At 40.9% G+C, this 27,128-nt stretch overlaps 2 protein-coding genes across 4 annotated transcripts in view; one reads left to right on the top strand and one right to left on the bottom strand.

Moving 5' to 3' along the window:
• Positions 1 to 12,224, top strand: part of adcy7 (adenylate cyclase 7) — a 66,722-nt gene extending 54,498 nt beyond the window's left edge. For 2 of the 3 annotated variants that reach the window (XM_042482409.1, XM_042482306.1), the window contains 13 exons: positions 926 to 995; positions 1,117 to 1,214; positions 1,385 to 1,469; positions 2,698 to 2,835; positions 4,094 to 4,198; positions 4,552 to 4,748; positions 4,948 to 5,056; positions 5,383 to 5,541; positions 6,257 to 6,403; positions 6,715 to 6,822; positions 6,969 to 7,083; positions 9,480 to 9,604; positions 10,915 to 12,224. In XM_042482409.1, coding sequence (XP_042338343.1) covers positions 926 to 995; positions 1,117 to 1,214; positions 1,385 to 1,469; positions 2,698 to 2,835; positions 4,094 to 4,198; positions 4,552 to 4,748; positions 4,948 to 5,056; positions 5,383 to 5,541; positions 6,257 to 6,403; positions 6,715 to 6,822; positions 6,969 to 7,083; positions 9,480 to 9,604; positions 10,915 to 11,061 — 1,603 coding nt within the window. In that variant the 3' untranslated portion in view covers positions 11,062 to 12,224. The remainder of the gene's footprint in view (positions 1 to 925; positions 996 to 1,116; positions 1,215 to 1,384; positions 1,470 to 2,697; positions 2,836 to 4,093; positions 4,199 to 4,551; positions 4,749 to 4,947; positions 5,057 to 5,382; positions 5,542 to 6,256; positions 6,404 to 6,714; positions 6,823 to 6,968; positions 7,084 to 9,479; positions 9,605 to 10,914) is intronic. The other variant, XM_042482359.1, reaches the window with a different exon arrangement.
• A 32-nt stretch (positions 12,225 to 12,256) lies between these two features.
• On the bottom strand, positions 12,257 to 26,911 carry brd7 (bromodomain containing 7). The gene is made up of 17 exons (XM_042482502.1): positions 26,825 to 26,911; positions 26,230 to 26,423; positions 26,011 to 26,098; positions 25,862 to 25,919; positions 25,533 to 25,677; positions 24,691 to 24,801; positions 23,869 to 24,038; positions 22,948 to 23,062; positions 21,974 to 22,049; positions 21,362 to 21,469; positions 21,116 to 21,251; positions 17,111 to 17,222; positions 16,948 to 16,995; positions 16,130 to 16,217; positions 14,270 to 14,413; positions 13,185 to 13,325; positions 12,257 to 12,442 (listed from the first exon to the last, which is right to left on the bottom strand). The coding sequence occupies exons 1-17, from the start codon at positions 26,871 to 26,873 to the stop codon at positions 12,372 to 12,374; spliced, it is 1,854 nt and encodes a 617-aa protein (XP_042338436.1). The 5' UTR covers positions 26,874 to 26,911; the 3' UTR covers positions 12,257 to 12,371.
• Between the last annotated feature and the right edge of the window lie 217 nt (positions 26,912 to 27,128).

Raw genomic sequence — 27,128 nt, 5'->3', positions numbered from 1 at the left:
CTTACAAAATAAAAAACCTTTCTTGAAAAAAAAAATCTTCCTGCAAATAAATCTTTAGGAAACTTGTCTGAATATTACGGCAGCATTTTCTTTGGTTGTACATAATTGTGTTAAAAAATAGTAATGTATATCAGTTAAACTGACTAGTATTTCTGTTGCCAGTTAGAGGGGACAGCAATGTTCAACCAATTCGTGAACTAATCTGCACATTCCTAGTTTAACCTTTAAAATGTAGGCATGCCAATGTTAGAAGTTTCTATTATCATTATTGTGGCTCAAAGTCCCAAGTTTGTGTGAATGATGTCAAGTAAAATTTGAGCGATATATTTACTCTAGCCATGCTAATGGCACGGCTCCAGGGAGGGCAGTGTTGGTTTGTCAGATTTTTGGTAGGTTGATCCACCACTAAGGTCCAGACTGAAATGTGTCAGAAACTATAGAATTGATTACCATGAAATTTTGTATAGACTCTCATATTTCGCACTAATTGAATAATACTGTAGAACCACCAGAAGGTCAGGATTTCTAATTGTCCAGTACTTTACTTTATGACCAAAAACAATGCAAAATTAATGACATTTCCATCAGCTGTACTTTTTGTTTATTGCTAATTACCCAGTGTTAGCAACCTAACAATCTGAATTCACATGATGAACATGGATAACATTATGCCTGCTTATCATCATTGCCTTTTGTCATTGTAAATGTGTTAGCATGCTAATGTTAGCATTTAGCTCAAAGTACCACTGCGCCTGAATACAGCATCACACAGCGGCTAGCGTGGCTGTAGAGTCTTAGTCCTGGTAACATATCTTTGAAAATACTTCGGTGAACATTGTAACACATGTTGATATCAAGGTATTGCTTGTTTTGCCTATATCAATCACCCCTACTGAAAGCTCTCTTCCCTCCTCCTCTCTCTCAGGCAGTGGTCTAAGTCTGAAGAGAGTAGCAGTTTAGCTCTGTGGTTTCCCAAAAAAGATCTGGAAAAACAGGTCAGTTTAACACAAAGCTGCAAATAGACCAATGAAAGCATTTATTGTGATATATTTGCATTTAAGCATCCTGGTGCTGAGCAAAGGGGTTCAGGTGTCTTCTGTGTTTCTTCCTCTTCAGTACCGAGCCCTGGACTTGCCGATGTTCAAACACTATGTTGGCTGTGCCACCGTCATCTTCCTCTGCATCTTTCTGGTCCAGATGTTTGTCACAAAGGAGTGAGTATGACCTGATTTTCCTGTTATTTACCCTCAAAAATCAATCATTAGGTTGTCAGCAGCTATAACGTAGTGCAGTTGGGAAGAGGAAACACTATGAAGATTATTTTTGTGCTGATAGGGAAAAGAGAGGCTAAATTCTTGACCCATTTTACTTTTTTCATTCCCAGTCGACAGATGTTGGCGATGTCATTCGGAGCGTTGGTCTGTGTGCTGCTGCCGACTCTGGCCATCTGTTTCGCAGGTCACTTTCAGGTCAGTGTCTAAGTCTTGCTCAGTGTCAGCTCTTTTTGGGCAGTTTGTCCCAGTTAGCATATAGATTTGTAGAAAGTGGGGGAAAAAAATCTGCGTTTTTCTGCAACCTTTCAACCCAAACTGGAGTTGTCATTCATCCAGCAACACTTGTTAAAGTTTATGGAGCTAGCTTGGCCGTGAATTGCATCACATATGTGTGACTCAGAAGTGTTTTGCTCAAAAGTGGTGTTCAGTGACTTCCTTCTGCTTGAGATGTGAAAATTAAATGTGAAATTCTTTTTAAATTATTATGTTTCTTTTGTGTGAAGGCCACACAAGATGAAAACCAAAAAAAAAAAATGGCAAGCCTTCAGGAAGGATGTAATTTCACTTACCATCTGTCAGTGGCTTTCCTAAAGCTTCCTCTCGATTATCTGTGTTATCCAACGAGCAGCTACTGACCTTGTGCTTGTACTGACATTGTTGTGGGAAAGGGTTTTTACAAGGTCAAGAAATGAACTTTTAATCTCAAAATAAATACATGCATTCTGGGTCAGGAGGTGTGTTTCTCTTTTAAATGAAAAACTGCATACTTCTAAAAACACTGAAACATTCTTCAGAAAAAAATACTTGACCATATCATTTTCATTTTAAATAATTAATTAATGTCAAACATAAATTTAACAATCATGGTTTCATAATGACCTTGCATCTTTTTTCATAATGCAGAGCTTTTGGCAAGTATTGTAAGACAACCATGTCCTTAGAAAGCTTTTGTTTTTCTACGTTTGTAGTGAGAGAGAAACAAAAAAAGATCAAAATAATTAACATCACGTGCAGACAACTATGAGAGTTTCACTTGTCAAAAACAAAAAAAATTACAATGGGCAAGTGCTTGGTTAATAAAGGTAAGGGATAAAATGTGTGTGTGTGTGTAGTGTGTGTATGTGTTTCACTGCCAGAAATAGCCAGTGCGAGAATGGAAACATGTTATGGGAGCTCTCCCTTGCGCTCACCGTGCTGTAACTTTCTATAGCTAATCTACTGACTTTGTGTACAACCCCTGACCCCCAGTCCTTGACAGGCTGAGTTTTTTCCTCTCAGTCAGATTCCTTCAGTGGAAATAGCCAGCGACGACACACATGATGTCTACAGATTCATGACTGTGTAAAAAGCTACATGCTCCTCACATCTATTTGACACTGATCTTTCCTCCATCTTTCTCCTTACCTCTCTTTCTCCTCTGCAGCGCCTCTTTCCAGAGAAGCTGTCGAGGTGTCAGTGGCTGCCAGCTGTGTCGGAGGCGGTGGTGAAGCGGCCATGTGTGCGCCTCCCACTGGCAACCATCACTACTATGGTCATCATAATCTTGGCAGTCTTCAACCTGGTGAGTATACGGAAGCCAAAATCAGCCATTCTCGCAATTACATTTGTAACGCCGTTATTTCAGGATCCTAAGCTAATTATTTCATTATCTTGAGATGATAAAAGCTCTTTTTCTTATCATAACAGGTCGATTTATGTCCATCTTCAAGAAGCCAAAAGGGCAGATTTTCTCGAGATAACAAGATATTTGATCACAAGAAAACACATTTACCTTACCTTCTCAGGGTCTTAGGACAATTATGAATATCTGGTAAATGAGTGTCTGGTTTCTTTTGATCATACCTGATTTCAGCCTTTAGTATTGTTGTCATGACTGAAGATTCAAACTGCCTGTGTTAGACTTTGATTGAAGTACATGTAGCGGTCCTTGTACTCCTCTTGCGTTGTGTATTTAGTGACAAGGAAGACTTTTTCACCGTTGGCACGCTCGCCGTTTATTTCTCATCTGGACTGACCTCGCATGGAGATTTAACACACAGTCAGTCCAGTTCGCCGTTTATACATACACATACACGGCTGCAAGAAGTAAAATGAAAAGAAAGTGCAAGTTAGCTAACATGTGTAACTTTAGCCATTTGTAAACAGAAATAAAAGACAAATATCGTCAACTTTTTAAAAAAAAGGCTCGACCGTACGGGAGCTTTATGATTCAAAATACAACTTAAACCACTCCTTAATATTAAAATGAAAGTAATTAATATAAAACAAAGACAGAGGTCATGCTCATGCACCTACCCCGGAGGCAGCGAGGTCCGACTGTTGCTACCCCCCGGGTTGCACGACCCTAAACCACAGGGGTGCTGCATTTACTTACAATAGGAGACCCCAGTTCCTGTGTTTTGTAGTGTGTTTTATATGGGATCACATTATCTCTTAACTCCGTTACATACAGGCGGATACTTTGATTAATAATGGGCTGTCCAGTCTGTCCATACATGCTGGCATGGCACTCTCAATCCCTGATAAACATGAGTAATAAAAGGGAAATGACCTTTTGTTTTGAATATCTTATCACTAAATAATAAAGCCTGCTTTTTCTCGAGATAAACCCCCTCCAAAAAAATTGCCGGCACGGCCTCTCTTGGCTTCTGTATAATGCTCTATGCTCGCATGTTAAGAGCCATGAGAGGGTCACTATAGACTCTGTTATTTTTAGCTGTGCTGCACTTCATAGCTACCATGCCAAACTTCAAAGCATGCTTTCCAGTGGTTGCCTGTCAGTCATATGTTGTTTTTTTTTTTTTGTTATCCCCCTGCAGTGCTTCGTCCAGACGCCGGTACCAGGATGTCCCACTGATATTGGTGACCTGCGGTACACAAATGATTCCCATGAGCAGGGAGAGGGAAGTCTCTTCTACCTGCCTGTGAGTGATGGGTTTTTCACCATAGACAATAATGAAATTGCACTTTTTTTTAATATCAAACTGGATTAAATAGTATTTGCAAATAGTTTTAATATTGTTTAATTGAGTACCAGGTAAGGTACTCAAATAAGTAGAGGTAAGACATAATGATCTACAGGAGGAGTTATACTTTGCAAAGTTAAAAAAAAACCCTCATCCCTGCTTGCAATTACATAATAGTGTGTTGTAAAGCATTTAATTAGTTGTTTTACTAGCTTATTGATGGAAAATAGTGGTAGATAACATTAATTGCTCTCAGATTTGTTTCTACAGTTATTTGGCCTAATTCCACCCTGTGGCTGTCTCTCCTTCAGTACTCTGTGTACTGCTGTATCCTATCACTGATTGCATGTGGAGTCTTCCTCCGTGTGAGCTTTGAGCTCAAAGTGCTCTTCCTCGCTCTGGCCTCCACCGCATACTCCATCATCATCCTCAGCACCAAGAGGGAACTTTTTGTGATTTACGGAGAGATCCTCTACGCTCCGCATCACTACAGCTGGAATTGCAGCAGGTGGGATTGAATGTAGACAACAAATCAGGATGCAGTTTAGGAAGTGCCACCTCATGATGATCTAATAAATCAGTGTTGGTGGCCAAAGTCACAGTTCCTTTAAGAAACATTGACATTAAACATTAGCATAAAATAATCATGTACATAATGTGTGAATGAAAGTGAAGTCCTGCCATGACTGTTGTCGTTTGTTTCACAGCAGTGATCACACCATCCTGAGCTGGATAGGGCTGGTGAAACACCCCCAGGCGATGAGCTGCATATATATCACCCTGTTTGTGGTTACTATGCTCATCATCTCACAACAGGTAAGGAAAGCCATCACCTCTCTGTCTTTAGTTTTATCCCTTCGCATCTAAAATGAAAAAGTATTACCAGATTAAAAATAGAAATGTGCAAATGGAGTCTGTACATATTTACATTCAAATCATTTCAGTAAAATATTTTTTTTGTCCTATCATTTCATCTATATCTTTTACGTATTTGTCTGTTCCTGATGACGCCAATTGTAAAATGCTAAAAATGATAAAAATTCTGTGAATGAATAATCAATGAGGCTGCAAGAAAAATTCCACTGAAAATTATTTAAGGTCCGGTTTCCTTAATTTTCGCTCGCTGTATTTCTGTCTGCTAGAATGAGTCCTGCTTTCGCCAGGACTTCCTGTTAAAGTATAAGAACCGCACAGAGCAGGACGAGATTGAGACCAGGGAGAACCTGAACCGCCTGCTGCTGGAGAACGTGCTGCCGGCTCACGTGGCAGCGTTGTTTGTTGGGGAGAATAAAAAGAATGAGGTGAGAGTCCCTTGTCCATTATTTGCTGTATGGTTGGTTACAAACCAGAAACCAGTAAACCACAATTTATGTAATATTATGATCAGTTGCTCAGTTTGTTTAGCGCAGAGGGCTTGTGCCAGCATGAGATGTTTACATTAATGAAGTCCTCCTCGGCTGAGCTGTAGCGTTAGCTTGCTCTGTGGTGACCTAACGGAAGATGTACGCTTCCCTCTGCGTGGTGATTCAGTTGGTGGGTGCAGTTTGGTAGAAAGAAAATAGTTCCTACATGAAAGTGCTCACAACAAGGTCTGTGAATTTATCATGAGTAACCGGATCATGATTTCTGGAAAGAGACATTGCTGTGGAGTTTTTCAAGTGTATTTTTGGCGCGTTGATCATCACAACCCGAGTGCCATCTAGTTCGATTACATTGGAGAGAAGGCAGACATCGCTATGGCCGATATCTCCAGCACAGGGCAACGCACACCAAAACAATCCAGATAGATAAATAGCAGTACAGGTAAAGTGAAAAATATGCGTTTTTAACTTTGGGGATGAACTGTCCCTTTAAGAATTCAGCCCCAAATTTTGAGTTATCCTTACATTATCAACAGAACTAGTATTTAAGGGAGGTGTGTCTGGATTTTTTTCATGAAAGCCTAACATCCCCAGTCTCCTCTTGAGTGAAACTACTAACTGTTCTTTTTGAATTTTTTGTTTTCTCCCCTGACAGGACCTCTACTACAAGTCGTATGACTGCGTGTGTGTGATGTTCGCCTCAGTGCCGGATTTCAAAGAATTTTACACTGAGTGTGATATCAACAAGGAGGGCCTGGAATGCCTGAGGCTCCTGAACGAGATCATTGCTGACTTTGACGAGGTCAGGAAGACAGAGAACGGCTCTTTCATCCCCTCAATTCATTACCAAGTGCTTCTCTTTGATACGTGGCAGACCTGTCTTTAAAGCCTTTAATCTGTTATCGGTAGCTCTGTTCATGCTCTTATTCTGACTCTAAAAACCAAGTGGACCCTGATTGGTTGAAACTGTTATTATTATCTAAAGTTCTGCTTAAGAATAAGAGCTAAATCCCTACGATGTGCATAGCAACAGGAATAAATAATGTAAATAAATGATGAAAGGAGGGACGAGGACGTTTTCATTCATCACTTTCTCTTGTTTTTCTGTAATAGTTGCTGTCCAAACCAAAGTTCAGCGGTGTGGAGAAGATCAAGACAATTGGCAGCACTTACATGGCTGCTGCGGGGCTAAGTGGAACGCCTGGTCAGGAGAACAATCAGGTGGAGTAGCTACTGCTTCAGACCGGGGTCAGATCGGGGTCAAATCAGCTTTGTCAACCGTTTTCTACTGAGCCATCAACCTGTCCTAAAAAAAACCAATAAAGCTCAAAGCAGTCATAATGAGGCTGTTGAATATGTTGTTTCAGGACAAAGAGAGGCAGCAGGCCCAGATCGGGATCATGGTGGAGTTTGCCATCGCTCTGATCGGCAAGTTGGACGGCATCAACAGACATTCCTTCAATAGCTTCAGGCTTCGTGTGGGTGAGTGTCAGCTTCAGCACAGATCTTTCATTGACTGAATACTGCCCTGTATCCAGCTCATCAGCTCTGACACAATAACCAAACTGGTTTCCTTGGTTACACTGCACATGACTGGCACCTGCGTAGTGTTCTTGCCATGACAGCAGCTGCATTCACGGACACTTGATAATCAGGCTGTTTTGCACTCAATCACATTGTGGCAGGAATGAAGTGATCTTAATAAGCTAATGGACTAAAACCTTCGACAGGAATTTGTAACATCTGTTCTGTAATGGTGAGTGTCTAGGAGGTTACTTTAAATTTCAGCTCATGAATTACTATAATTAACTTAAAGGCACGGCATATAATTTCTGCCAGAAGGGGTCTTCTATCAAAATAGAAACAAAAGACAGATGAAGATGTTTTCGTCTTCATTGTTTATCTATGTGACATGACTCAAGTATTCAATGTATTAGGTTTGTCATGTTTGCCACTCTAATGAAATAGCTGTAACTAACATAAAAATAAGTCCCTAATTTACTATTAGTTGTCAAATACCCGTACAGCTACTGAAGCTAACGTTATGTGGTAAATTCAAGGCTATTAACGCCCTTTGTGAGCATGTTGAACATTGCTGTCACGTTATTGTACACTTTAGCTTGGTGGCTGTTGTGAGCCACTTGTCATGTTAGCACATAGTAAACTGGATCAGTATTGAAACATCATATCAGTAACTACTGCTGGATTATTGTGTTTCAGAATTGCATGCAATCAATTAATTCATGAAAATATGGGCTGTGTGACATAAAAAGCTGTATTACTGTCACTGAGTATAACTGTGCAATTGTATGATCCCGTCATCACTCTCTGATATATCGTGAGAGCGTGAGAGAGGGTAAAGGCCATGTAACGCTATTGACAGGCGACCAAATGAAATGCACCATTGTCTTGAATAAAAGTACAGATTACTCTTGGAAAACATTGTTGGAAACGTTTGGGATAGGCAGTACACAACGAAACAAAATATCTTACATATTACATCTAATAATAATGGTTTTTTTTAGACATTTTAATATGAAAATGTTACATATTATCCCTTTCAATACACTGGATATTATATGGACATCATACTCGAGCCATGAGGCAGAGTTTCTGAGAAACTTAGATCTGAGTCTGTGTCTGCAGTCCTGACTCAGTTATTCCCAGACATCTGATTCTGAGCAGACAGCTTACAGGATAAAAGTTTTTTTTAAAACATTTACATTTCTTGGAAGATAAAAAGCTACATAAGGCATAAACACTGAAATTTGTTTTGAGTGGTATAAACCTTCATATCAGCGGCTGTGTCTAAACACTGTGTGACTCTGAAACAAAATCCACTTTTGAAATGCATTTTCAAAAGTGGCCAGTGACATCATGCCTCTGTAATTCCTCTGCTGTCAGTTTCACAAAGCTCGTGCTGTTACGCAGTCAATGTATTGGTCTCTCCAGGTGTGAACACAATACTTCTCCTGCAAAACGACCATTTTTATATCAGTTACTCGGGCCGCAAATGTTTTCTTGCATGCCTCCACAGGGATGAAGAATCCCAAAAATTTAAACATTCTTCACACACGCGTATGCTCAGGCACACTACTCCTGCATTAGACTATTTGTACTGACATGACGGACAAATGATTTAGCAATGTCAATTTACGTGAAGTAATTCCTACTGTAACTATCTAATGTTACTGTTTTCTGTTACGGTTTTGTTATGAATACAACTTTTCATTTGTAAGAGAAAGATTATTTTCTATTAAAAAAAAGTCATAATCTGGCTTTGAAGTTTAAAATGCTTTGAGGTTAGATGTGTTTGAAAGGTTTTCAAGTGTATTACAGATCTAAAGGAATCCCTATTGAATCGATCACTTTAATTTCTCTAATGTTAATTAAGCAAATCCAAAGATTCCCTGTCCATTTTAATGTGATTAGCTGTGAAACAGATGCTCCTCCCAGTTTCAATACTCACACGTCTTTATAGATGCTGTGAAGGTTTCATGTCTTCATATAGTGTTTGCTGTTTTAAAAAAAATCACTGATATGTCTTTAAGAACAGCTACTGTCCAAAGCCTTTTCAACCAGTGTTTTCTGCTTAAAAGTTTGGACCACATGCCCTTGACAAAACTGTCTGCAAGTCAACAGTATTGTATTAATGAATGAAAATACTTTTTTTCTTCCCTTTTCTAGTGAATCTTTTACTTAATCAACCGAGCCAGTGAGCAGCCTTAGATCTGTAGCTGGATGACTCATTTTTTCTTCTTGAATCCTATATTTCATCCTGTTTTATTTCTACATCCTCTTAGTTTCTCTGTAAATGCTACAAAGGAAAAGTGTACAATTTATCATAGAATATAGTGAAACTTGTTGTTGTTCCACAGGTATTAATCACGGCCCAGTAATAGCCGGAGTGATCGGGGCGAGGAAACCTCAGTATGACATCTGGGGCAACACGGTGAACGTAGCCAGCAGAATGGAGAGCACCGGGGAGCTGGGAAAGATCCAGGTACAGAACAGTCAGCACAGTCCAACAGCGAGGTTTCATCTGTTTGTTGTTGAAGGTCAAACGGTCACATGCCACTTCTCACATAGATATTGCAGATCTCAACACCATTGTGGTGGGATTAAGAAAGATCCAATTTTAGACCCTAGCCTAGATTTCTTAAACTGCCTTTTAAAATAGCAGAAAAAAAAAAAAAAAAATTTCCATTCTTAGCCAGTCATAAAAACATCTCATGAGATGAACATTTTGTTTGCTTTTCCGCAGCAATTGCACTTAAGTGCAGTGTTTCACCCTTCAAAGCAATTCATGCTTTAACTTGAGAAACGACTTGAATTGAACTTCTCGGTAGTTCTCACTATGTATTTGTGACTATACAATTTCATGTGGGTCTCCATGTGTGACTATCAGGCAACAAGACACAAAAAATGTTACAAACTTGCTGTTAAAAATGGACATTAGTTCGTTTACTCAGCTGGAGAATGAATTTGGGTGCCCACTGGAGAGCGTCGAGTAGAAGAAGAATTCTTTATTGTGTACATTTTACAGCAAAATTATCCTCTGCATTTTACCCATCCGCTATGGAGCAGTGAGCAGGAGCTGGTGCTCAGGAACTGATTTAAAACCCTCTGCCAGCGCCTCTTTCAGTAGCACCAACAGGTGTATTAACCGAACGTACATGTTTTTTCATGGTGGTGGGGGAAACCAGAGCACCTGGAGGAAACCCACACAGACGTGGGGAGAACATGCATTCTTCTTTCTATGAGGCAACAGTTAATAGTTAACACACAGTTAACAGCTAATCACTGTGCCACCGTGCCGCCCCAAGCTGACACCAGAGATGCTGGAAAGCATCATTTGATACAGAGTTACATCACGGTCTGGGAACCTAACGATGCAACTGAAAGGCAGGCTTGCCAGCACACACAAAACAGCTCTTGAAGGTAACGGGGGAAGAAAGAATATGAGCCCATACAGAACCTGAACGCGCACGCTGTCATGAAACAAGCACCACCAATCACTGCAGACTCAACATCTTCTCTTTTCTGATAACAAATCTCTGCCACCCATGTGCCAAAGTGCAAATCAGACTGCTTGAGGTTTTTGTTTATTCTGGCTTCCATTGAGCTGCTGAGCTCTAATGCTAAATCTTAGAGCAAAAAATACACGAGCACTTATGCATTAAGCACTAGCGCAGTTCTGGCAGGTTCCTTGTGATGTCGCCATGTTGTCAATGCCAAAACATCGCTGAAGTTTTAAGATGTTTTCGTTTTGTTTTTCATATATGCAGCAGGTATATTCTACTCTATTTCCAGGTGACAGAGGAAACGTCTGGCGTGCTGACGAAGCTGGGCTACTCGTGCGAGTGTCGAGGATTTATCAATGTCAAGGGCAAAGGGGAGCTGAAAACCTTTTTTGTGTGCACCGACATGAGCAAGCAGCAGGGTATGGGGCTGAGCTGAGGCCAGGCTGCCAGAGCCAACATTTGAGACTGGTGTGAAACATGCCAAGTTTACACGCTCCTGCACGCCGCAAGTGTTGAGACAGAACTGACTGTGATACAGCTGTGTTCCTGTGATGTTAATGAACGGAAATACAGACCGCTGCGCTGCACGGTGGATGTGACACTGAATCCAACACTTTTTACTGCAGACTTTTTGAACGGAGCCGGATTTGGCAGTCATGGTGGAGAGATGGTCAGTACGTACAATCACGGTCTTTTTCTACTCGCCAACACGTTTCACGTCGTGAGCAGTCACTTTTGTACTTTTTTGTCTTTAACTTAGATGTTTGCTAATGGAAAAATGTGCATCGTCCCAACGCCAAATACATTAGTCATTTTTTGAAGACCTCTCCGGCCCTTTACAAAACAAAACAGTGGATTCTGTTTGGATCTTAATTTGAAACCCATCTGGTTTTCCTGTTTTGAGACGAGACGGACACACTGCTGTGTTACTGTGTAACGAGCATGACGTATATGAGATGGTTGGCGGAGCTGTTTCAATAACAGAAACAGGCTTGACAAAGATATAAAACCTCTTACTGCTCCTTTGTTTGGGACATTCACTTTGCGAAAAGAAGTAAGTTTCACTTTTGGCTGAGCTGCAGATCCTAAAGTTACAACACTTTAGCTCTTTCTGTGAACATCTTTTAGGTTCCGGCCGTGTAGGTTGGCCACTGTAACAACTGTTAATGACAAGATATTTGTGGCATTTCAAGAGGACATTCACAAATCCACGTGCTGTATGTACATCACCTGTTTGTGTTTATTATGCTTGTCTGCATATATGCTGCGATGAGGGAAACCTGTGACGCTCTCCGTGGTGTCCTCAATCTGTGTGATCTAACAATCTGCCTGCCGTGAATGTTTTTCTGCCTCCGGCTCAGACGCTCACCTGAGCTGATGTTTGTTTGCTCCGTGTGTCTCTGAAAAAACTTGATCTGTCTTGTGGCCTTATCTTTTGAGACCGTCACTTTGTCTGTGATTGTGGTTACATAATAGTAATATTAATAATAGTGATAACAATAATAATAATAATAATATTGTATTGGCCTTTATGTGAACAAATGTGACATTGAATTTTGTACAGTTACAGAATGTAATAAATGTTTTCATAAGTCTGCAGCGTGGTATAAAAATATTTCACAAGAGTTACGTTTTATATTTAAAAAAAAAAGAAAAGAAGTTTATTGACTGAAATGCATACAAACGTCACACAAAAAGCACCTTTCGTACAAAACTTATTAACCTGTAAGGGTGGTTTGAATTTCATTATACAGCCACGACTGGAACTGCATCCTGAAGACTGGACGTGGTCTCCATTGGTTCAGACGTCTCCTGCACTGAAAAAGTACATTAAAAAGGTAAAATATTTGCTGACATTGTAAATGTCAGGTTAAGGTCTGTATTAAGATCTCTTATCTCAGACCACACTATCTGCACAGTGTCTTAACGCATGCACTCAGCTAAAAACAGAATTTAACTGTTGTTTTCTAAGGTGGAGCTAATTTTGAACTCTTCTGTATAAGAGACTACAACTAATTTGTATTATGGACAACACTGCTGATTATTTTATCCATTATTTGATTTATTTATATTTTTGTAAAAATTTTGAAAATCATGCTTTTACAAGTGCACAGAGCCTAAAGTGCCAACGTTGCTCTTGTTTTATTCCATCAAAACAATACAAAATTCCAAGTGACTAAAGATAAGTGAAAAATAATTGGACTTGTACATCCTAATTGGTAGTTTAATTTCCAATAAAACTTATTTAATTAGCGCTCCCTGTGTTTAGTATGTGTTAAGTAAATCATAACAACAGCTGCATGTTAATTAATTCTAAGGAAGTAAAAAGGACACTATTTCCCTCTTAAATGTAGTGGAGTAAAAGAAGAGAGTGCCATGAAAAGATTTAAGTGCATTTACATTACATTTGTATTTCACTACAGTACTGGAGTAAATGTACTTAGTTACTTCCCACCACTGATGGCATTCAACACACACACAACCAGAACTGGTAGTTTATACTTTGACAGAAATATTCAAGTTAAAAGCAGCATTCAGTACGTCCAGTAAGTAATTTACCTGTGGTGAGGTCAATGAAGGGCGCAGGTGGTTCTGGAGGTACAGCGATGCCCATGGCCTTCCTGATGCCGTACACACTGCTGACATCACACGGCGCCACCTGACCGGTCAGCTCAGCCAAGTTTGTAGTCACCTTCTCAGCTGCAGACAAAGGAGGAGTCAAAAGGGATCGCCATGAGGACAAGAAATCATGAAAGAGTTAAGTGCATTGGAGGACGCAGTCAGGGACAATCAGAGGTGACAGGAGTCCAGGTTGAAGTCTCTGTTTTGGTATTGATTCAGGAACATTTTAGACATTAGGTTCTGTGTTTAAAGCAGTAGTTTGACATTTTACCTACAGAAGCTGATTAGCATAGCTTAGCATGAGGACAGAAAACAGAAGGAAACAGCTCACCTGACTCTAAGAAAACACAATCTCCCAACCAGGGCTTCTAAAGCTCACCAATTACCTCATTATATCTTCTTAATTTAATATAAATTAAAAAAGTATATCTTGTTACAGTATCATTGTGGCGTTACATGGGGCCGGGAACAGCAACTTTACTGTGACAACAGCACCCCTAGAAGCTTTCTTCACGCTTGTTTTTTGTACCGATTAAACAAAATGTATGATTTTTAATCAGTGAGCTTTAGAGGTGGATTAGTGTGGTGAGAGATGCTGTTTCTGCTAGCTGTTTCCAGTCCTCGTGCTAAGCTACGTTAACAGGGTGTTTGGTGTAGTTTCATGGTGACTGAACAGACATTAGCGGTGGTAGTTAGCTTGAGCGGCAACAGCCAGTGTAGCCGACGTAAAATCCAAGGAAAAGGCGAAATAGCGAATGTTTTCTCTGCAAACATTCAACAGTATCAAACTGTTAGCATACTACACCAAAACTAATTTTTTAAAAAAAAGGGTCTCTGGGATTTCCGCTTCCAAAAATACATCCCCGAGAGTAACATTAATGGAATCAGTGAAGCTGAAAGACGGCCCACATCTGTGTCGGACGGCTGGTAAAGAGGTAAATGGCGTGTTGTTTGAGGTCTACAGCTGGTGGTGATGGTGAGAGCGGAGGAACAAAGGGGGCCATGCACTGAGAGGCTCTTACCCAGCTCCAGCTCCTTGGCAGTCGGGGCCAGCAAGCAAATCATGTTAGGTGGCTGCTTGGCGCTCAGCCGCTCCTTCTGTGCTTCCTGCAAGTCACGCAGGAACTTTGTAGTCTCGTCCAATTTCTGTTGGAAGTGCAGGGCCTCTGTGACAGACAGGGGAGAGAGAAAACACAGTTAATACTTCCTCTAGGGTCCTCCGGTTACCTCGGGGTTAGCCCTCCTGTCCTTGGGTTCACGTATTGAACACAATGCATCCATTCTTTCTCAATCCTGATAGATGGAGCCCTCGGTCTTACTGTTACATGAACACGTGAGAGTGCTGTGAGAGCTCAGGGGGACAGATAAACTTTGATGGGCTGTTAGAAAGATCTAAGAGGGGACATAATGAGGTGCTGAATGGCTAAATGTGGCTAAATCTAACTGCTTTGGATGAGGGCTGCTTTTTTTGGTTGTTTCTGAATTACCTCAGTGGCAACAGCATTTAGTGTAATTATGAATCTCTTTGTTCGCGTCTTCCTTTGAGACACACATAAAGCAGTCGGGGCTGACGAGGTTCACAGATCTGTCCCGCCCTCTGGGTTCAGCAGATCATATCTGTGCTCTTCCATGTGAGTGGGCAGTGATTTTAGTTGTATGGCTTCATTAACATAATGAAACTTATCGTGGGGTTGGAAATGTCCTGCAGTTTATCTGAGTGGTGTCTGATTCTGAAGTGAAAAACTTAGTGTCCATCAGTGGGAGCATGGACGTTTACACCTGGTTCCCTCATAGATGTCCAACCATGTGGCAGGTTTATAACTCATATTAAGGAAAAATCACAGTGTCATTCACTGCATATGAGACAAATATATACTCATATATTTGAACAACAGAGAATCGATCAAAGTAGATTAACTGTTTAAGTCACTAGTTAAACAAAAATGACATACTGTCTTGTTCAAACTTCTCAAACGTAAGGATTTGCAGCTTCTCGCCGTTTGTCATTGTAAATTGAATATTTTTGGATTTCGAGCTTCTGATATGAGAAAGGGCAGAGCAGTATATTGATATTATATGGATACTGTGAGATGAGACTAGATATTGTCTTGAGACATGATTTTCTTTAAACTGCCCAGGTCAGTTGGGCAAAACTATACATTTCACATGGTCATCTCATCTTCCAGGAAACAATTTTTGTTACATATTATAGACTAAAGGGTTACTTAATTTATCAACAAAATGACTGATATATGAAACTGGCAAAGAACTTATATTCCAATATATATATATATATATATATATATATATATATATATATATATATATATATATAAAATTATAATTATAATTATATATATATATATATATATATATAATTATAATTATTATTTTATCAAAACAATTTCCCTCACCGGATTAATAAAGTATTTCTATTCTATTCTATTCTGTTTTTTTTAAATTGATATATCAAGTAATTGCGACATTATCAAAATTGTAATACATCCAAGTGTAATACCTAAATTGCAGGAGCTGCAGTTTTTTGATAAAGGTATAATGTGCTACAACATATAATCATAAATGAAGCATTGTGGTACTACAGAGATACTCTGGCTAACAAATAATATTCCAGACATAAAGAAACGGGATAGTTTTGTATAAACCCCAGTAAAAAAAAACCTGTATTTTTAGATTCTTTCTCAGTGAAAACGAAATGCAAAAAAATAAAATTCTCATTAAAGTTGTCACTTATTGGTCCAAATAATCGCATTATCATTATTATTATTATTATTTTTGCATGTTGCGCAGCCCTAATCTAAAATGAGAGTAATAATGAGTTGCAGCTTTATATGTACATAAACTAAGTGAGTGTGCAGTTTTACCCCCAGAGAGCTCCTCATCCATCTGCAGGCCTGCAGCAGAGCGCAGCAAGTCCAGCCTGTTGCAGTCGGACGCTTCGGGTTCAGATACCTATGAGAGACGAGGGGGAGGAGACATGTTCAGTCAGATTAGACAAATGCATTCCACGCTGGACAGCTGACGTTTCAAGGGAACATCCAGGCCTTTTGAAGCCTCTTTGGTCACGCTGCTTCTTCGCTCCAATAAAATCAAACCTAATGAAAAGCTTTAACACCCGTGCGGGGGATGAGAGTGAGCTGGAGAGCAGCCAACAACAGCAAACAACCGGGACAGAGGGTTGCTGTGTGCCTGATGGAGGGGCCCGTACTTTGGTTTCCTCCGCTTCTCTGAGGGGCGATTCAGTCGCGCACCCAGCGGGCACCGAAAGAAAACACGGGCCTCTCCAAAATTCTCCAACTGCGGGCCTTGAGCATGTAGCACCGCTGTGTTTTCAAGGGAAATGTTCTTTCCATGCGTGGATGGATCACAGCTAAAGGCAGGCCCCTGCTATGTTGACACAGCTGGTTGACGTAGCAACCATCTGCAGAGGCCATCTACAATGACAAAATGAAATCAAGTCTCCACACACGCTGAACAACGGAGCAGGAGCAGCAGGAGCTCCTCCTCCGATCATCGCATCCGACGCTTATGAGAGGGAATAGTTTCGGTTTCGCGTTGCATAGCGCATGCTGATATTTCTCATTATGAACTTGATGTTTATGTGGATTTGTGCTGTACAGTTGGACACACGAGAAACTGCTTCTTACTGAGGACGGGTGTTTATCTGAGCGTCATGTCTCACCTCCATGTCATCCCTGTCCTGTTGTGTGTTTGTTGCCTCCTCCACTTGCTGGAAAAAAAACAACAAAAACATCAGTCAAATGATGCTCTTAGATTTGTCCCCTGTGCAGTTTAACTCTGTAGTGAAGAACTTGGGTCAGTTAAGATGTCACAGCGCGGCTTACTGGCTCAGTGTCACTCAGGGTTTTTGAATGCTCTCCGCTCGTCAACGCATCCAGAACATTGTCTGCCAGTTTATACACATACTCGTCTGATTTGGCCAGGAACTCTGACAAGCTGCCACACACACACACACACACACACACACACACACACACAGAGAGAGAGAGAGAGAGAGAGGAGCAGATTTACTGCTATTGTTTTCTAAGATGGAACAGGGTTAAAATCAGCATCAATTTCTTTGCTAGGAATAATGAGGAGTCAGCACTGCTGACACCTGCCGAAGCAACAACCCAACCTCCTGCACGCTGTAAGTAAGAGGCAAGCAGTAACAATAACCACAGAATAAAGTGACACTAAGTACACAAGTGCTTTCTGCCACAATAATTTAACACAGACAATGAAAATCAGACTGAAGCTGAAAACAGCGGCATGTCTTACAAAGCACATCAGATAACAACATGACACAAGAAGAACCCTTTTGAGTATTCTGTTTAAAAAAAAAAAGGTAAAGATGGAATCATTCAGAAAGATAAATGTCTAGTAAAAATCAAATTGTAAAAGACACACTCCAAAGACTTTGTTGCTGAATACCAACGTTTACGACATTAAATTGACTGAGAAGCTTTAGTTCTCATTTTGTTTAAAGGACAAAAACATCCAGTCACCTTAAAGGAGCCGGATGCAACTTTCAGAGCAAATATTCAGAGTCTGAGCCAGGATTGCCTGCATGCAGCTCTCTAACATAGAGGTGGCCGAGCTGCCGGCTAGCAGTGAACAGAGCCAACAGTGATAACAGTGTTAACAGCTAACATTATTAACTCTGGGGAAATCCAAAGAATGGCCGATACGCCTTCAAAGATGACTGAGTGCTGCCGGAGTGATGCATCAGTAACTTCCCCATGATTAAAAGCAAACATACTGCAGCTTTGTGGAGAAGTACCGTTGTGGTTTGGAGATATGATTCATTTGAGCAGTGTTCTCACAAAAAAGTCCAGAGGCAGCAAGATGACAGTGCAAATTTCCTTTTGGTCTGTTAAAAGAGGGTGCCCATTATCAATCCTAGCTCGAAAGGAGCTATTATTTTTTTAAACTGATTTAAAAACTTTCCAAAATTTGCTCTGGTCATGAGAATGACTGGCAAAAGTGTGTCATTAGTAGTCAGATTCTTAGTGCAGCAGTTCCTGAAATGTTTAAACACAAGCTAATGGGAGGGGTTTTAAGACTGTCTCGCTTGAGCTCAAGCTTTATTTCTGGAGTTAAAGAGATAAGCTAAGTCGGTGGTAAAGCACGGGCTAGATCTAGCTTTTATCCTATATTTCTTAAAAAGAGCAGTTTACCAACAATTGAATTAAAACCATTTGTAAAATGATTTAAAGCAAGATCAATGTCAGGGATTTTGGTAACATTAGACATGTTGCTATGATACAAGTCATGCAGGAAAGCTTGATTATTACGTTTTTTTTCAGATTCCTTCTAGTTTTCACATGGGAGGTTACTTTCTTACTGCTCACATCTCTGATGCAGCCACTAAGATCACGAAGTGGTTAAATACACCACTGATGACGTATTTATCAGACGCATTACACAGAATAGTATCAATTAGGCTGCATTTTGAAATATCGTGTGGGTTTGATCTTGTGGGTTCAGGAATTCATTGAGTCAAATTCAATTTATTACAATCATCTCTGAATTTGTTTGATGCCATAACAATGATAGTTATATGTTTTAAAGGACGTTACAGAATTTTATCATTTAAAGCACCTTTTCAGCTCATTTCCTTGAGTGTTTGTTTTTTCTTACTTTCTTTTTCTTTTACTAATTTTCAGGTTATTTACTCCCATCTTTTAGTAATTTATTGCTAATTTTGTGTCATTTCTTCTTTCGTTGCTCTTGGCCTTCTTACTGTGTTTTTCAAAGAAATCAAACCAATTCAGGTTTCAATGGGTTAAATCTGTTAGTAATTGTGACTGTGATATGTGGCTCTCTGGAGTGTTATGAAGATTATGTGGGCTGTAGGGGGCGCTAGCGGCACTGACAGAAGGTGAATGGGTCACTGGGGACGAAGAAGAGCAATTAGTGACCGGTGTGTAGCGCGCGGCAGGTGCGGAGTGATTGGCGGTGAGTCGGTGACGTGAGGCTGCGCTAACTGCGTGGAAAGTGTTTGCTGAGAGTGCTCGGGTGCCGTGGACGCTGCGGTGGATACGTCTCCATGAAAGGAGGGAGCTTTTGTCGATAAAAGACAAGTTTTGAGATGGACGGACTGATTGGAAACAGGTATGCAACCAGAGCAGCCGAGTGACGCGTTAGAAACCTCGGAGCGGGCCTGAAATGAAGCTGGACTTTCAGCAGTGTTTGAGCTTGTTAAAAAGACCGTTAAAATCCTCTTTTGAAACTTCAGACTGCTGCTTGGTGGTGTCGTTTGTGCCAAATACGTAATATGTTTGCCGAGCAAACACCTATATGTGCAAATGAATTTAATATGTCTAACCATGGAGTCACCAAAGACCTGAGATGCAGGACTGTGAAGTGGAGCCAGAAGAGGAGTTCACAGGCCGGGGAGCTACGTGTCCGCCAGCTGGGTTTGGGAGAGTGGTAGCCGGCTTTGAACGGTGGATTTGACCGCGCGGCCTGGCAGAGCACCCGGAGCAGGGGGTATTGGTGCACAAAGTGGCAACGGGGACGAGTTTGGACGGTTGTCAGTCAGCGGTGGGGGGAGTGCTGCTTATCCAGGATGTTGGGCTCGTTGGCGGTCAGAACTTCAGCGGAAAGAGAAGGACGCGGGGTTACTTCTTTACCCTGAAATCCCTACATACGATGAACCAGGGCTTCTGGTTGAGAGTGGAGCTGTGGGTTTCTTTGGTGTCAGAGGTCCTCAGCGTGGGACTGGTCAGCTGGGATGGTGGAGTCCAGCTCAGCCTCAGTTGTAGCAGCGGGAGCAGCGCCGACTTTAACCAGGGAATCAAGGAACAGTTCTTCATGCCTGAGCCTGTAGAGACTGGAGATACCCTTCCAGCTCTGCCATGGTTTGGGTCAGATGAAGACAGCGGTCACACCCGGATGGCGAGGTGAGTGGTGGCTGTGTTAAAGAGGTCCTATTATGCTCATTTTCAGGATCATATTTGTATTTTGGGGGTCTGCTTGAATAGGTGTACATGTTTTAATGTTCTCTCATACAGCCCTTTGCTGCAGCATCTCTTTCTGAAACAGTCTGTCTGAGCTTATGTCCCGCCCCTGGACAAGTCCAATCAGCTCTAATTGGTCAGCTGGCTGTTCTGTCTGTTACATTGTGATATCATGAAGTTATGGAAGTAAACACTGAAACTCAAACGAGCTTTTTCAGGCAGCTTAGGAGCAGTGACTTATGAGGGAGTGACAGCTCCTCTTGGCTTGGACTTTGGGCTTTATTACTCAGGAGCCATTATACAAGCACAAAAATTCTATACAAAACAATGAACTGACTTCAAGACGAGGGAAGGAAAAGAGCAAAAATGGTAATTCATTTCCTGGTTTTAGGACTTATTCCTTCAGACAGTGGATACACGCGGGGACTTACATGCACGTGCAGCTGGACTGTCTACCAAAATAAAAATCAGAGGCACACAGAGGTAGCGTGACTTCATTCTCTACTCAGGACAAGATCTTTAGATAGCAAATAGCCGTTTGATGCTGTACTAATGTTCTGAATGTCAGTAACACTACAGCAGCTTTAATACAACGCAACAACGCAAGCACAGACCGCGCAAAGTCGTCAAGGTAATTAGGAAATTCTTGGTGGAGGTGAGGTAAACCAAGGGTGTTGTGAGTGTCCTATAGGTCCCGAGTACCATAATATTATTACCAGTGTAAGAATTGAAAGACTGGAGTCAGGATGAGGCCCAGTCTACAGCTGACCTCCTTTAGAGTGAAAAAGAGGAACATCTGGAAAGTAATCAGCCAGGAATGCATCAAGTGACGTTCTGTGTAAATGCCGCAGAGCTCGAGTGCGTCCGTGGTCATACTGTACATACCTGTCTGAGCCCTGAGGACTGGACTCCTCACCATAGAGAGAGTAGATAAGGTCAGAATCCTCCTTGCTGATGTTGGCGAAGCTGGAGTCGTAGGTGGGTGCGTAGGAGGTGAATGGCCCGTAGTTGACGTAGGACACTGTGAAAATAGTGTCAAAGATTGTCATGTAAAGTGAACCAGCAGAGTGGAGATATTAGGTCTCTGATATTAGTGATGTGCAGAGACGTTATGTTAGGGCAGTATATTACCTGGAGTGATCCTGTTCCTCTTGTCCTCCCTGAAGCCCTGCAGGGTGTTAACTCCGCTCTGCAGCCGATTGGACATCATGCCCAGTTTCACGGGACAGTAACCAACATCTACAGCAAGGAAATACTCTGGCATTAATTTACAGTTTTTTTCGACTGCCAAGACGTGCTTGGCAAACCGGGATCCACTTGACCTTCATCATCCCCTTCTTAGCACAACAGAAGTCTTCTCTTGCAAATGTTTAACACTTTTTCATTGGTGTCACACATTTTTCACACCGTTTTTCAAAACGGTTAACACAGATCTCATAGAAACCCCCAGAGCTCTATTTTATGAACATCTATTCACAGCTGATGGAAATTACTTGCATAATTTCGAATCTATAATGCCCCTGAGTGAAACTCCTGCGCACAACTCTTCAATCTGCGTCAGTCCTTATCGAAATATAAAAGATTCTGATGCTATGTACAAGCACAGATAAAAGAGGCACATAAAAACGAATAATGTAACAAAATACAGAAAACTGTCTTCGAAAATGTCCAATTTAATTTTTGACAGTATTGCGTGGTAAGAAAGAGTTATGTGAGCTCCATTATGGGGCCAGATGGACCTACCTCCTGCTGATGGATCTGCTGGGTTGAGGATTGCCAGAGTGGTGGAGCCGTCAGACTTCCGCCGTGCAAACTCCAACTAAACAGCAAATAAATGATAAGAGTCAATGGCAGTAAACGTGCATAAAAATCCCCTTTGCAGTATGACAGGGTTCCTACAACTTAAGAGAAGTTAGTGTCACGTCTTTTTTAAGAATTTTAAAAGCCACTCAGAAATACCTTTAAGACCATTTTTACAATAACCAAAACTGAAGAAAAATAAATGTGAACTGACATCAATTACTAAGTCAGTGATAATTTTCCCCAAATGTTTAATTCAATATAAAGCATGATCTTGATCTTTGATGTTATCAAAAAGTATCCATTCCTTGGAAAAAGCTTGGTCCTTTTTCACTTTATTGGATGTAGTAAATACATGAGTGCTATGCTGGTTCTTCTATCCTTTCATGGTTGATGTTAAAGCTGGTAAATTATTATAAAATTAGACATTATCAATTATTTTGAGATTTTACGATGCAAAATCAGAAAAAAAGGTTAATAATATCCTACTTCCCGTGTCTGAGACTTTTGAAAGACTGCTTTAAGACATTTTAATACCAATTAAGGCCTTAATTATAGATTAATGAATGTAATTCCTTTACAGACTTAAGGATCTGCAGGATCCCTGTATGAGGAATGGCTGTTGTGGTTAAACATTATGATGGACCGAGAGAACATAAAACAAACTCATCACATTAATAAGAGAGGAAAGCTGTCATAACCTCAAGTTAATGGTTCAAAATGTCTAAATACATAAATAAATACAAAATAAATAAATGAATAAATATTGGCTAACCGAAAAGAATGGGTATTGTCTCAACTGGGGGCTTTAAATTTTGCTTTTTATGCTGTTGAAAAGAGCAGGTTTTCTAATATTTTAAATAATGGATATGTCAGTTACAATAAAAGAAATCTGGCGTTTAACCCGTTTTTCTCACATCACACTGCAGCACTCTGTTGGACAGCTTTCCTCCAGACTCCTCGATGACCTTGCGGATTTCCTCAAGCTCTTTCTCTACCCTTGCGGCTTCGTCCTTGGAGTCCTTGTCCTGTCTGCACATGAAACACAAATGGATAGACAGCAGATGAGACACTTGGTCATGAATGAAAAGCTTTTTTATTCTTCAGCAAGAAAAAAAAAGCATACACACTGCAGGGAGAAAGCCAGGGTGAGTGCTTCTGGTCCTTAAACGCCCACATCCTGCTTTCAGATAATCTACCTGTAAGCGTTTTGCTGACGTCAGCAAACAGTGTTAACTGTTGTAATTTGGGAGGTAGCCGAATTGAGAAACAGCACAGTAAAGGTTTCTCGGCTGTTCCTTCGAAAGTGAGTCATAACCAACACGTGACTTTATTCGTCAGGTTCTGTTACATCACAGGGCAACAACACCGATTCAAAAGATGAACAGCCTTGAGAGGAAACAAGTCCCAGCATGCTGCGAGGCATTCCTCACATTCTCAGCCTCCAGCTTCACAGCGGAAAACTGATTCACTTTGGTGTCAGAGGGAAACAAGCTCACAGAAAACAACATGATGTGGGAAACTGGCTCCGTCAGAGTGCTGCATTTTCACTTCTGGCTGATTAGTTATCTCAGCCTTAACTGTGTTGACGGGTGGCCGACAATTTTAGCATTTATTTCAGTTTTTTTGATTGTCTAAGAGGAGCTGGAAACTGTACTTAAACAATTTTTTGCTAGCGATCTGAGACAGCTTTTGGTCATTTCTTGATTGACACAAGCTCTCTGAACTCAAGTCAAGTAACGTATGCTGACTTATAAATCTGGGTACTCTTCGTGTGAGAGCAGCTGAACATGACTTTGACTTAAGCAAACGTATGTAAAGTCAGCAGGTTGAAGGACCTGGGTGTGCTGGGTGTCTGGGATCTCTCGCTGGTGTCTGTGGTCGAGGGTCCCTCTCTGTTCTGGTCCAGACTGGTGGCCCCTTGTTCTTCAGTCTTACTCGGTGTTTTGGCCGAGGGGTCGAGGCCAGACATGAACTCTATGCTCTGCTTCAGGCTCTCCAATCTTTCCTAGGGGCAAGAAAGTCAATTAAAAGTTTTGTTTTCTTTATTTGGGATCGGGAAGGAGATTAGAATCATTGGAGAGAAGGAAATTTGCTTGATAAACCTGTTGATGCGACAATTCGAGGCTATCTGCTGCCCCCATGTGTTGCATTGTAGCAAAGTCATTTAACTGTGTTGCAGCGCTCCATATGAAGTTTAAGGCAAACACAACAATGCTGCACTTTGTTCAACTAACACAGAAAGCTAAATAATGACATTTTGTGGTGCATCAAGCTTTGTGTCAGAGAATGAGAAGATTTATACATGTGCAGTAAACATCATCTGGGTCTCATGTTCACCCACCCAGAAAATCAAAGGTCACATGTTAACTGTTAACACAGTGTCTGTCTTTCACATATTCACAGACATATATTTAATTTAAGCTTTAAATTATAAAGATACAGAAAAAATAATAAATGTCCCAATGAGCTTTTATACTAAAGGCGGTTTTAAAAGAATGCTAGTTGTCTACCATGTCTTTATTAATACTGGTGTAAATGATGAATAGGGAAAGAACAAAATGTCATGAACCACGTTCTTATCCAAATAAATTGGACAATCCGTTGCAGTTGCTGTAATCCCTTGAATAAGTCTTTTTTCTGAATCCTTAATTTCCTACCTGGCTTAAGATTTTCATCCCAGAGTGTAACAGTTTTCGAGCAGCTTTATGGTAAATCGTCTCTGGTTTGTTGTAAATCATGGCGTTTTCACACATGATCCTGAAATCCACCTGCAACAACACACATCATATTAAAACACATCAAACAAATGACAAATATGGCTCTGTCAATCAAAATGCAGAGAAGAGATTATAACTCTGGTCTACATGACAAACCTCACGCCTTGGCCCATGCTCATTCACTCTGTGCAATTACTCTTAATTTTAACATTTATCAACATGATCAGTGTCTCCAAAATTGCAGTCATTATGTTTTTTTGCCCAGATTCCAGTCTAATCCTTTATTATTAGTTATATGCGAATACCGAGTCTAATCCAATACTTCTATATTCCTAAAATGGATTAAACATGAATATGACAATTTGAATTAACAGCTTTCTAAATTTGGCACACCTACTTTTAACATACTACTTGATCCAAATACTGAAGGTCCTCATTTAAAATGATAAAGCTTATCATCACAAATAAATACTAATCAAAAACAAAAGATAAATAAAATTGAGAAAGTCTAACTAAGAGAAGGCGACTCCTAAAATTGTTGTGAAGTGATCAGATGGAGAGAAGATGTAACTGTTGGGACTACAAAACACAGCAGAGATCTTAAAGTTTTTTAAGAGAATGATGCTTTCAGAAAGCCAAATTTTGTTCTTGTTATTTTTAGCCAATTCCAATCTACTAAAATATGCCTGGATCTGCTCTGGACATCCTTAGTAATTTTTATTTTATCCTGCTGTGAGTGTACACTCAGCGTGCAAAAATACACCAGAATGTAATGTAGATACCTTGAGTTCATCCAATGACTGATAGCACTCTTTCTTTACTTTGTCCTTCATTGTGCTAAAGTCCATAGGCCGCCTGATAATCGCAGAGTAGCCAGGAGCAATGAGGTCTGTCACTGGAAACGAGAAGAACGCACTGGGATCTTTCCTACAGAGAAAAGACACACACACACAGTTTTTATTCACCAGGCATACAGTAACTTTACTGCGGGGAAAGGGGGTTAATGATCAGTAATACAGTCTCAAGAACTGTGAGGAGACTTGCTGCTAAATGTGCAACGGCGCATAAATAAATAGAGTTATCTCATAACAATAAATGATCATTGTTGTACCTTTGGAGCTGCCTGATGAGCTGGTTCAAAGCTTCCTGGAGAGGAGTTTGCTCTTTTTCTATGAGGAGGAATAATACAGCATCAAGGGGAGTTCTGCAGAGATAGAAAGTGTTGACAAAGACTGCGAACAGGGGGAAATCAGAGACTACCTTCGAGTTTATCCAGCTCCGAACGTATAGGAGTTCTGCTCTGTTCATCGTCCCCATCTGTATCCTGCCCTTTCTTCTTCTTTGTCATCTAACAATATAAAAACAGACATTATGTATAACATGCGGACAATCCATGTAAACTCACGAGTCCTTCCAAGAGACTGAACACTCTTTAATGCCCCATGAAGAGGACAGGGAAAGGATCTTTAGTGATTTTACCTTTTTCTTTCCTCTGTCATCCTCTGGTGATCCAAAGCTCCTCTCTTTATCCTTCTTCTTTTTCTTCTTCTTGTCCTTTGGTTTGTCGTGGTCCGCTGGATGCTCGTCATAAAAAGTGTCCAGGCTCGAGCTTCCGGTAGTCACTTCGTTTCCGGACACCTTTAACACCAGCTTCAGTGGTCTCTCTCCGAACTCTGCAGATATCAAGTCAACAAACAACCAAATGGATCTATCGGTGGGACCCGTGACAGCTGAGAAATAAACATTAGCCGCTAACTGCTAACGCTAGTTTACATAGCAGTTGTTGTGCTTCAGCTACAGCTAACTTTGTACTGTATCCTCAGGTAACCTGCGTTGTATCCAAACAGAATTGTGGCACATTGAGAGACATGCATGAAATAAACAAGCAGCCTAAATCAGGCCGGTAGCTAGCCCAAAACTTCGCTAGCTAATCAGCTAGGTCAGGGCTCGTGCTAACACAGCTAACAAGCGCCAAATCTATGCGACAAATCGAGGATCCCAGCATGTATGTTTAACAACAGATCAGTAAATAGTTCAAGTGGAAAAGTGCTTGCTCTATCTGCAAATTAAATACCTTCATATCCGTGTTTTTCGGACTTGTGCTTTTTGTGTTTCTTGCCCATTGTTTGTATTTTGATCTGACACCGGCTGCTTGCTCTGTGTGATCTCTGCAGGCGGAAGCACTTCAGCGGAAACCATGGGTGCAGCCTGTAGCGCCACCTGCCGGGAAGGCGGTGATACAGCGAGGTGCTGCGGTCACCTCTGTCGTCGGCAGGGGGCGAGGTAAGCTCAGCAACCACAAACCAAGCTCTGCTAAACTTTAATCCTCTGTACCCTTTTGTACCCACACACACACACACACACACACACACACACAC

The sequence above is a fragment of the Plectropomus leopardus genome, chromosome 1 (assembly GCF_008729295.1).
Source record: "Plectropomus leopardus isolate mb chromosome 1, YSFRI_Pleo_2.0, whole genome shotgun sequence".
Classification (NCBI taxonomy): domain Eukaryota; kingdom Metazoa; phylum Chordata; class Actinopteri; order Perciformes; family Serranidae; genus Plectropomus; species Plectropomus leopardus.
This window is presented reverse-complemented; position numbering and strand designations above follow the sequence as displayed.